Genomic DNA, 12,030 nt, shown 5'->3' on the forward strand with positions numbered 1-12,030 from the left:
ACGTCTTAACCGCACTTGCTGAACGTGAAATATTAAAATAATATAGAACCCTACTAAATGGTTAGAAAAAAATGACGCCAAGTGCGAGTAAACTTGTTTATGATACTCCAGAAACCTTTTTGTTCTGTTTATGCGACACAAGATACGAATAGTTTGCAAGGGGCACTGGAGTACTTTGTGTAAAACACAAATGCTTTTGTATTCACGTAATTAATTGAACAGACGTCGGTTGAAACGTAACAATTACAACTGTTTCGAAATAAATGGGCTTTTTATTGCAACATAAACATGCCACGTTCACTAAACTTTTGGTATAATGTGGCGCAATAACTTTCTGAAATAAAAATAATTATAATTTTTGTTAATAAATTCCATGGGCCAACATTAAACAATGCAAGGGGCTTATATAGCCGCTTTTAGATATTGTTATGTAGGTTTGCATTAACGATTCCTAAGCCGTGATTAAATGTCTGTTTGCAAAGCACTGCAACGGCCCAAACTTGATCCAAGATCACCTAACTTTATTAAGCTTCAACGATACACGGTCAGCTATATTTAAAACTGCTTTTACTTTATTTCCCGCTGTAACAAATTCTTTACTAAACCGTTGTTAAAATTACTGATTCGCCAAATCGTCCTTTTGGTTTGTGCATACGTTATCAGAAGACGCACAGCAAACGTCCCAACCACACAAAGAAATTATGTCAAGTGACTATTTACATTTACAATTTAATGTGACAGAAACAGCCTAAACACAGAAAGGGGTTGGTATTTAGTCGCATAGACTATACTACACATGGTATAGAAATATATACTGCACATGGTATAGGTATCGTCGCTATATTGATCAAAAGTCGCACCCCTGGTATTTTTTTTAAACTCTACGCCTGTGACAAGGAAGCTTTAAATTTTTTCAAAAACGAACATTTCAATCAGTGGGTTGTGTAACTTTACTACTGGTATTCTTTACAGAAGTTAGAACAAAGTCCAAGAAAAATCGATAGAAACTAGTGATGCACCGAAGTTTCGGTTGGCCGAAACATTTCGGCCGAATAAGCTGTTTTTCGATGTTTCGGTTTCGGCCCGAACTTTTTTGAAGATTCGGCCGAAACCGAACTTTTTGATTGCATGGAATTAATACCCAAACTTTCATTTTCGCCAATACGAAACATCATAAATTAACTATTTGTTGTATCTATAAAATACTTGCTACATTGTCTGCGAAATATTACAAGTTTTGTGAAGTATTCGCATTGTAAAAGTAGTTTTGGCTTTTCATAATTGAGTTCACTTGCATCAACAACACACGGTTCAGTTAAAAACACCCATAAGAAATGCGGTTTTAGGTTCGGCCTGATTCGGCCGAATTTATTCGGCCTCGTGGCCGAATATTCGGTTTCGGCCCGAACCTTTTTAGGCGGGTTCGGTGCATCACTAATAGAAACAAATTTAGGCTAATTGTGTGACAAATCCTAATGTTTACCATCTGAACGTGCAGAAGCTCGAGTGCCACTTTCAGATGCTTTGCGTGCCACTTTTGGCTGGCGTGCCACGTGTTGGATACCCCTGCACTATACTGTTTTAAAAACTTATCGGTCATGCTGGATATAACTGTTATAACCAAGGCAAAATTTGAAATTTGAAAAGCTTTCTTTCGTCGCTGACAAACAATATCACATGAACGAATAAATTTTCTTAAGCATCAACAACAACCCAAAGAACACAATTTGTAACTAAAATTCAATGAGAGATGTTGCATCTTTTGTTGTCAACAAGCGCGTCGTAATCAGGCACGAGGCTGGAACTTAAATTTTTTAGAATATCCTCCAAATGTCCATCAGCAAATGAAGATCGCTGCTTGTTTTTATTAAAGTTTAATACAGAGAAAGTTTGGTTCGACAAACAAGATGCATTATTTTTGTCTTCACCACTGCAAATAAGTATTTGCTTGTCCATTCCAGGTTAAACACTCTGCCCTTACTTTCAATCTTTCTTTTCTTGTTTTCCGCCATTTTGGACAATCCTAAAAAAGCCTACTTGTCCGCGCACATAAGATTAGACTAGGCTCTACTATAGATACTAAACGCTACAACCAAGCTTTGCGTGTGAAACAAAGATGGGATTGTTTCGTAATGAATAAAACAATGAACTGAAGTAAGATTACTACGGTGGCCCACAAGTGCAATTCAACAACTTTTTGGCAGACTTTTATTTTTCAGAGCAAACATTTATTTTTCGATGCAAACATTTATTTTTCAGTGCAAACATTTATTTTTCAGTGCAAACATTTTTGTTTTAATGCAAACATTTATTTTTCTGTGCAAAAAAGTTTTTTGGTTGCAAACCTTTTTTAAGCAAACATTTATGGCTCCATCACCTAAGACTTACACGGCGTGTCAAAAATTGCAAAATGACATCGCTTAATTAGGCTATGCGCGGGCCAAGTGTGCTAAGCGATGGCTTAGTGCGGTGGTTCTCAACCTTTCATACATCGTTTAGCTTTCAAAGTAATAATCTTTAGTGATCTTGTCAAGGTTTCGTTTTTTGCGGCTCCCTACACACTTAAAAAATACCATTTGACCCCGACAATAAAAAAGTTTGAGAACCACTGATTTATAGGGATAGTAATAAATTTCTAAAAAACTGACAAACGGCATAAATATTAAGACATGGGCCATGAGTAGCCTACCTTAACACGGACTGTGCTCACGTTTTACAAATTGCTATGGCCATAAAAATAGGTAAAATGCCGAATCCTAAAAATAGGTAACCCCAAATCAACTTTTTAGTTCCAGAATCGTTAAAGTTTATTGTTGCCAATAAATTAAGCCTTAATCACATCAAATAAAGTTGGTGGCCCCAATGTGTCACGAAGACCGAATGGCAAATTGTCGATTAATTCAAAAATACGAATGAACATCTACATGTGTTAAATCAACATATCCTTAATTCTGTGCATAGCGAAGAAAGGGGTTACGCCACGACCGAAAAATGACTTAATGTCTCTTGGCGAATGTTTTTAGTGAACCGACACGGGTGGCTCCGAGGGCCCCGGATGAGAATCACTGACGTAGTTCATTGAACACGGGCTAAGTCTAAGCGGGTTAAGTCTGGGCTTAGCGAGATAAACAAGGTCAACTTAACAAAATTAACACGGGCTAAGCAGTGGTGGGGTTCAAATTTTTTGTCACCCGGTTCTATTACAAAAGTCATGTTTTTAGGCGGTTCTGTTACAAAAAGTCCATTGACAGTAACTAGTAGATCTGACCGGTTCGCTGATCTCATAAAATTTCGTGAGACGGTTATATAGAACCGGTGCGAACCGGCTGAATCCCACCACTGGGGCTAAGTAAGGGCTATGTGGACAGATTGGGAGCGGACTAAGCTGGCTGTGCGAACGAAGCAGGAGTACAGTTTAGGCGTAAACGGGAGGAAGAAGGATCAACAAAGGTATATGCAGCAATGGTTTCTAAAGGACTATAAGGCGCAAATAAAAGCGATTTTTTTATTTGAATCTTCGGGACTTAAATTAAATATATGTGTCGGTTTACCTACTTCACTTTGACAATATGAAGCAACTTAGCAAAATACTTCACTTTGGCATTATAAAGCAATAATTTTTTGATATAACGGACTTTTTTTTAGAAGTTAACTAGTGATGGGACTAGTACCCGGTACTCGGTATCGATGGTATCGATCGATTTCTGTGGTATCGATACTCGTACTCGCTATCGAAATATTTTGCCTAAGTTTTCGATACCAACGTGCGAGTACCATGGTATGCGAGTACCATCCTTTGCAAAGGCACCATAAAAATACGGGCAACTTTATGCCAATATTTGCTTCGGACAGCACAAAATTGGAAAAAAGTTCCGCCAGTGTACGTATATCTTTTTCGCTATCACGTGGAGATTACATTTTTCGGCATGTGTGTGTGTGCACCCCTGTACCCCGACCATGGCAGACGAACTCGGTACTCGGTATCGAAGGTATATACATGTGGTACTCGTTTTCGGTATCGGTACTCGCTTCAAAACCTGATATCGTCCCATCACTAAAGTTAACACAACGGGTAGTTGAAGTATACTTCCAATATATTGGACCTTTATATAAAACTAAACAATAATAGGTAGTGTGATGTATATTGCTTGACAATGAAGCCTTTTAGCAAGCTTTAATGTAAAACAACACAACATTTTACATGTGCAGACAAACAACTCCGGCGTTTTGGTCTTTGACACGGTGTACAGAGAGTAGGCTACAGACAGAATGTAAATGTGGTAGGGTGCAAAAAACAATTCATCTTAACTTTAAATCCACAACATATTTATTATTAAACCTTTTACTAACTATAGAAAGTATTGAATTGTTTAGTGGCCAAGGTTTACAAACAATTGCCTGTGTAATGTACAGGTTTATCACGTTTCCACAATTTTACAAATTTTGACACACCCTATAATGGAACACTAAAAAAAGTTTCCGAAAAAAATTTGCACTAAAAAAATTTTTGCACTGAAAAAAAATGTTTGCACTAAAAAAACTGTTTGCATCGAAAAATAAATGTTTGCACTGAAAAATAAATGTTTGCATCGAAAAATAAATGTTTGCACTGAAAAATAAATGTTTGCACTGAAAAATAAATGTTTGCATCGAAAAATAAATGTTTGCACTGAAAATAAAATGTTTGCATCGAAAAATAAATGTTTGCATCGAAAAATAAATGTTTGCACTGAAAAATAAAAGTCTGCCAAAAAGTTGTTGAATTGCACTTGTGGGCCACCGTAGATTACTCATTTAGAGGTCCAATACGTTATTATTACACAACATCGAATGCATGGCGGCATAACGTTTTTTTGGTTCAATGCAAAGTATTTTAAAATCTTCTTGCGGGCCGCACTAAAAGCTTTCGCGAGCCGTATGTTGTGCAGGCCCGACGTAAAGAGAGCCAACGCCAAGTGAAACACCAACGTTTTTTATGTAACAAATTGCAACTGAGATTGTTAACACTATTTTATGTTTTTGAAAACAGTCACTTTTATTCTTGGACCCTACTTTTGTAAGTCAGCAGTAAACAAATCACACGTTCAATTGAGATGTCACAAAAACCGTTCATGACATGCCGGTTACATTATTGTGTAATGAGCAAGAAATCAACTCGTAGTACGGTTTTGTAGTGATTGTGTAACACAGTGAACTGAAGTTTTTCCCCTGCGGGCCGGATAACATTAAAAATATCTTGCAAGGACCACATAGGTTGCAAGCCCCTATGCGCGTCTTTCCGGGAACACCAAAAGTGCAATCTTTGTTAAAGTCAGATCGTGCTACTGTCAAATAGTAAAATTATTTTGAAAACTATATAGTCTTTTCTACAGGCAATACTCATTTATTCCAACACAAATAACAATAAAAAGCCGTTTGTTCGCGCACAATAATGAAGGCACTGATAGTTTTGATTTTGTTTGTGACAAAACAAACAACTTTTAGATCATTGTATGCGTTCTTTAAAATTAGATGGACTTAGTCCTACATTAGACCAAGTATTGCTCATCCAGCAGTTTTTATTGTAAACAATCGACGTTTCGACGTCCTATACAAGACGCCTTCATCACTCTTTGTCATATATTCCACTTTTCTGTTGTGATGAGTGATCACTGATCATCTTGCTGGTGGGCAAAACGTCAGCAAAATTACGAGTCCTTGATGAAAAAGTATTTTGCTCCAGGACAAAGTACTTTTCTCACCCAACATACAGTTCGCAAATGCCAAAAACGTTTGGTTTTCGATTTATTCAACTTTCTGCAAATTATAGTTTCTCCAATAAGTGACAATAAAGTTTTTTTTCGTATGAACATTTTGCTAAATCAATCGCGAAGAGTTTTAACTCAAAAGTGCCACGTGTATCAACTGTCTCATAAAATCCCTTCAAAATCATTCTCCTATCTCTTGATAATCGCTGAGATTTTTTGTCTTGTTGTTGTTTTCGATGTCAGTTATTGTTTTTATTTCTTTGTTTAAGTTACTTCAATCTCAATAAGTCCTACATGTTGATGTAGAAATACTTTTCCAGTTTTAACGTTTAACTCAAGCTTTAGTTTTTCCAAGATGTATATAAGGACCAAACAGTCGGCATATTTCCGAAATGTTTCCGAATTAGAACCACAGGGCTTTTTAAGCCAATCACAACGGCGGGTTTTCCCTGGTCATGTGACTTTATAACCAATCAGCGTAGTCGACTGATTGAACCAATCAGGCGACACCTTGCGTAGTAACCAGTCGAACTGGCTCGAGGTTCTATGTTTGAAAGTGAAGGTTGTGCGTGGTTTTATAATTACATTACTAATAACAGCTTTTTTTAAAGGCAAATTTAATAAACAATTATAAGCTTTGTATCATCTGATATCTTTAAATGGATTCCCTGCAGCAAATTGTGGAACTTGGAGGAAAATTAGTAACCAAAGGAAATGAAGAAATGGTTTTTAGACTGGCCTTACAATCAGCAAATGAAAGGAACGAGTGGCTTGAGTCTTTTTGTGTAGTTTCTAATACGAGCTGGAATGTGTACAAAACATTTCCTAACCCTAAAAGATATATTTTTAGGAAAACCTATAAATGCCATCTCAATCAGTTTCGTCAACATGAAACCGGTACAAGCAAATCCAACACTTTGTGCCCTGTGTCTATGGATGTTAAGATCATACTTAACACCAAATCAACTGCAAAATCAGATAATTCGGTGTCCACTCATCCATGTATGGTAAGTATGGCAGGTATACCACAATCACTTGCTTCAAGCTGTCGGAAACCTCGGTCAGCTAAAGATCAGTGAATCTACAAAACAGATTTTCTTTTTGTATTTTCAGCAGGGATTGTCAGCGTCTCAAGCAATGCAAACCCATGAGACCAAGTTGCTTGTTACAGATGGAATAAGTGCAGTAGCTAACTACTGCCTTAACCCCAAACCACGCTCTGTGTACTATTTCTGGGATAAGTGGCGTATATCTAACTTTGGGGCATATAGTGGTTTAAATTTGTTTTGTGCTATAGCTATACAGAAGTATGCTGAAGAGTCTGAGGCTAAGATCTGCCTTGAGCAATTTGAAGGATCTTATATTTGTGCCATTGTAAGACCCATCATGGAAAAAATCCATAAAATGATGTTACAATCTTCTGAGATTGTGTTTGACGCGACGTAACAACAACCCGCGGAATTCCACTCTTATGATTGGCTTAAAAAACCCTGTGGTTCGAATTCTGAAACATTTTGGAAATATGCAAACAGCAGGCCGGATGAAATGACATCGTAGTTTGTGACCCCTAGTTTAATGGCTTGGTTCTGTAGTTCTCAAACTGTGCGTCGCGACGCCCTAGTGCTTAGTTTTAATTTTTCAAGGGCGTCGCAGAATAGTTCCGTTTCGTGGCCTTTTGTTGTTGTATCAATAAACACAGCTTTAATAAACAATTTCCTCATTAACTTTTATTTGCTGGTGCGTCGCAAGTCCAAAAAACTTTTCCTGGGGAGTCGCAACAAAAAATGTTTGAGAACCACTGGCTTAGTTAATGCGAGCGCCGAGCAACAAAAATTGCGATGCTCGGTACCAAGTACTCGGGTTCTAGCTCGTTTCGGCCAACCACAAGTAAATTGCTAGTTGCTACCTTCAAATTTTGCTTTCAAAGCGCAGACAAGCCCCGACAAATTGTGATTTGTACAAAATGCATTGTGACATCACCATCAAAAATACACAATACAGTAAATAGCATCTACTTTTTACTGGTCGCTGATGGAAGAGATATGACAAAAATGACTTTAACGTTTTGTTTCGTTTTACCTATCTTTTTCCAGCGCTTTTCCACATGTCAGGAAATTTAGTGTTTAAATCTGCGTCAGGGAGAAACGTTAAAGTGTATTCTAAAGTCCGGGATTGAAGAAAATACATACAAATATTTTTTATGAAATTAATGTACCAACACAGAAAGTTCCTGGCATTTGGCCACAACGCGCGCGACTATATCCTGAAGCGTAAAGAGTAAACTGGTGGCGCGCAGGATAACGCACAAAGTTACTGTTTCGTTGTGCAGTGCGCGCGCGTGACAATACCTGTTTGTTGCAATGCGTATTAAATATACAAATAAAAATTGCTATCACTAAGAGGGCCCTGGAGAATAATTGGGCGATTGGAGGCGCTGGGTAAAGGTAGAGCAGTTGAAACGCAATAAAACGACAGAATCATTTTTGTCAACCAGTCACCGGTAAAGTAAATTTGACTAGTATTTACTGTATTTGGTACTTTGTTTTGTACGTGGTTTCAATGATAATGTCACAATGCGTCATTTGCCGGGGGCTTGTCTGCGCTTCAAGAGCAAAATTTACAGGTAGCAATAGGGTTGTGCTTGACCGAACTTGATTACTTCCTTATTACACAACAATTTAACGGGCAAGTTACAAACGGGTTTGTTGACATCACAATTAAACGTGTGATTCGTTCGTTTCTGACTTGCGGCAGTAAGGTATCCAAGGATACTGTTTTTGAAAACGTTAAATAGTGGGAACACGCACACTAAAATGTGTTTTCAATTAGTTGCTTTTGTTACTTGAAGAATGTTCGTGTTTAACCTAGCGTTTGCTTGCTTTATACGTTATGCAGAAGAGACCTCTACGGCAGTGGTTCTCAACTGGTGGTCCATGATGACTTTTAAGGTGTTTCACAGGATGTCCACTAAAAATGGTGCTAACTAGAGGTGATTGCATATTATATATTGAAGGAGTGTCAAAATGTTAGCTGTTAATAATTGTATCTCACTTCTTGAAATTTGGTTTGTAAGAATTATGTTTCAAGTCCAAATGGTTGTATCGTACGCTTACTTCAATCTTGCTCGAAATTGAAATGGTCCACGATATTATTTTTACTAGGTTGGAGGCCATGGCCTGAAAAAAAGAGTTGAGAACCACTGCTCTAGAGCTCGAATACGGCCTTGAGGGATACTAAGAGGCATTAAACTCAGTAAAAACACTATGTAAATGGGAACGGTGCGTGACAGTCACAATACACCGAGCGCGATCGATCAAACAGAACACTTGCAGTTTTGGCCAATCACTGGTACCAAGTGAAAAGCAATGAGCATTGTCTGCAGTTAGTGGTATCATGTTGAATTAACCCTTGGCATTTGTATATTTTAAGCTCTAAAACATCAATCATCGCATTGATATTGTAAGAGAAATAAAATCAGTTTAAGGGAGGCGTTTATATATAATGAAGAGTCATTGTAGAAGGAAAAGAATCGGTACAGGAAAAAACGATGAGAAACGCTGAGCTAAACAAAATTTTACCGAAATAAAATGAAAGACTTTAGGCGAACACTCGTGTGTGAAGCTAAGGTCATCAAAAGATGCATTATAAAAAATCGTACAAGCAAATAGGTATAAAATTTGCCACAGATCGCTAAATATATATATTGATCTTTGCGATCCTAGCTACCTTGCATAAATGTATGGTTATACATCACCTACTCGGAAGGAGACACTTATTGTTTCTTTTTTGTTTTTATTTTCTTAAATACGTGTTCTTGCAGTTTTTGTTGTTTTAGTTTCTGTTCATACTGTTTGAAAGCATTTGGCGACTAACAGCTGTGTTAAATACAGATTTCATTGGTTATGTTGCAACATCTAAGTCTAAGGACAAACATGACCGTAAAACTGGGCTTCCCAAACTGAGGGTCATTAACCTTAGTATAACGTCAAAATAGCATCTTTGTTCAAGTTACGTCGGTTTTGAAATATTCTCAGCCAAGCGCAAACGCGCTTGTAGTTACCCCATTGATACAACATAAGTCAGTTGAAACGCAACAACTGCAATTGTTTTGAAATACAGAGGCATTGTAATGCAGCATAAACATGACAAACAAAGCATGACACAAACAAAAGAGTAACGTTTATGTATTGTTTGGCGCAATAACTTTCTCTAATAAAAAATAAAGATAGGTAATAAATTTACGATTTCTAAGCAGTGTTTAATATCTGTTTACAAAGCACTGCAACGGCCGAAACTCGGTCCAAGGTCACCTTAGTTTATGCGTCAACAATGCATGATTTGAAACATGAATTGCTTATACTCTTATTTTCCGCCCTGTGACAAATTACTTTGAATTAAATTGCCGATTTGGCAAACGTACGTTCTCGACGCACAGCAAACGTCTGAAACCACACGGAAATTGTTGCAAGTGCCTATTTGCAAAACAATGTGACAGAAACTAAAGGCTAAAGCACGGAAAAGGTATCGGTGTTTAGACTTTAGACCAGTGGTTCTTAACCTTTTTGGTGTGGTTTCCCACTAAAGTAAATCACCAAGTCCGAATTTCCCACTCTGTTATTTTTATAATGATGTTTTGTGTCCAACAAAAAATGATTCTTTAATCAAAATAATTTTGTGAAGCGATTTGGTCGAAACCTTAAAGGTACACTGAAATCTTATTTAGTGATTTCGTGGGTAAGTAAAATTGTGTGGGATTTTGAAAAATCTCAGGTGCTTGCAATAGTCATTTATCGCATCACAATCAACAGACCAAATGCATTTATTCGCGAACAATAACAAAGTCATTGATGCTTTTAGTAATGTCTGTGACGTAACAAACGATTTTTAGATTTTTATGCGTCTTGTAAAACTAGGTGAAGTTAATCTTACATGTTGTTGCGGAAAATATTGTATTAAATTAACTTTCAATGGTTGATTTCAACCCACGGGCCCGAGTTTGGTGACTTCTGACTCACATAATTTCCCTCTAAAAACATTAAATTTCCCAGCGGTTAAGAACCAGTGGAGTACACATGGAACAACAAACCCAACTTCAAATTACCCACTTGAAATCCTCAAATTCCCCACTAGTGGGTAATTACCCACCGGTTAAGAACCACTGCTTTAGACGTATATAGTAGTAGACTCCGAGTAGGTTGATTTTAGTTTTCGCTCGAAATAAGCGTTTCAACAAATACAACAAACGTATTTTTTGCGCTGTTTATCATATTATTCGTGAAGGGTTGCGGAAAATTTGAAGAGATTAAAAGGGGTCGCGATCGAAAAAGTTTGGGAAGCCCTGCCGTAAAAGACCTTTTGTTTTCGGTTACCACGGTGACACATTAGGACTAGGATTGAATTATACGGATATCGGATAACCGGTTAACCGATTAACCGAAGGATTTTTTGTTACCCGATATCCGGGTATTTTTGTGTCGGTTAACCGGATAACAAAAGAATTGTGCCGCGTAAGCGTTTTATGCATTTTAAAACAATTTCAGAAAACACGCAGTTAATGTGCAGTGATAGATGCAACAGACTGTCATGAACGCACACACCTTTAAGCGGTTACCTGTATTGACTGCCACGTTTAAGACGCGGTACACGGTTATATACGAAACGTGACGTCATAACTCAGGGACGACATCTAGCGGTAAATACATACATCACAACTTCCCTTCGTTTAAATTGAACTTAACTGACGTCTCGAAGGGTAAGGATTCACAATAACATTCAATGGACGTAAATGAACACGATTACGCCGATATAATACACCATCACTAGTTTTTACAAGATAAGAGCGATGAGATAACTGTTTTTCTATAGTTCCCTGTTGATCCCATAGTTTGTTTTGGGTATTGTAAAGTTTTACAGGAGTGTTCACTTGTAATTGCAGCATGTTTCTTGTTCCCCTGTCATAATACTTCTTTTGTTGTTTTCTTTCTTTTCCAAACGGACGGCAAGTTGAACTTTTTAACTTTTCGATATCCAGGGGCATCGTGTGTCTGATTTGCCGACCCATGAGAAGCTGTGCAGGTGATTTTCCGCAAAGGAGAGGAGCACTCCTAAATATTAACAAACTTTTGTTAAAATCCTGTACACTGGCGTGAGCTTTTTTAAGTAGTTGCTTCGTTGTCTGGACACTCCTCTCAGCCAGTCCGTTAGATCGTGGATAATGTGGACTCGAGGTTAAATGAAGAAAGCCCCATTCCTCGGCGAATTTTGCAAACTCCTCACTAGAAAA

At 37.6% G+C, this 12,030-nt stretch overlaps 2 protein-coding genes across 2 annotated transcripts in view; both read left to right on the top strand.

The window, feature by feature from the left end:
* The window catches only part of LOC145202667 (uncharacterized), a 54,121-nt gene that overhangs the window by 15,852 nt on the left and 26,239 nt on the right, over positions 1–12,030 (top strand). The window lies entirely within an intron of this gene.
* Positions 6,044–7,722, top strand: LOC145238567 (uncharacterized). The gene is made up of 2 exons (XM_080101773.1): positions 6,044–6,754; positions 6,861–7,722. The coding sequence occupies exons 1-2, from the start codon at positions 6,407–6,409 to the stop codon at positions 7,191–7,193; spliced, it is 681 nt and encodes a 226-aa protein (XP_079957899.1). The 5' UTR covers positions 6,044–6,406; the 3' UTR covers positions 7,194–7,722.

Source organism: Phallusia mammillata, chromosome 7 (genome assembly GCF_965637545.1).
Source record: "Phallusia mammillata chromosome 7, kaPhaMamm4.hap1.1, whole genome shotgun sequence".
Lineage (NCBI taxonomy): Eukaryota > Metazoa > Chordata > Ascidiacea > Phlebobranchia > Ascidiidae > Phallusia > Phallusia mammillata.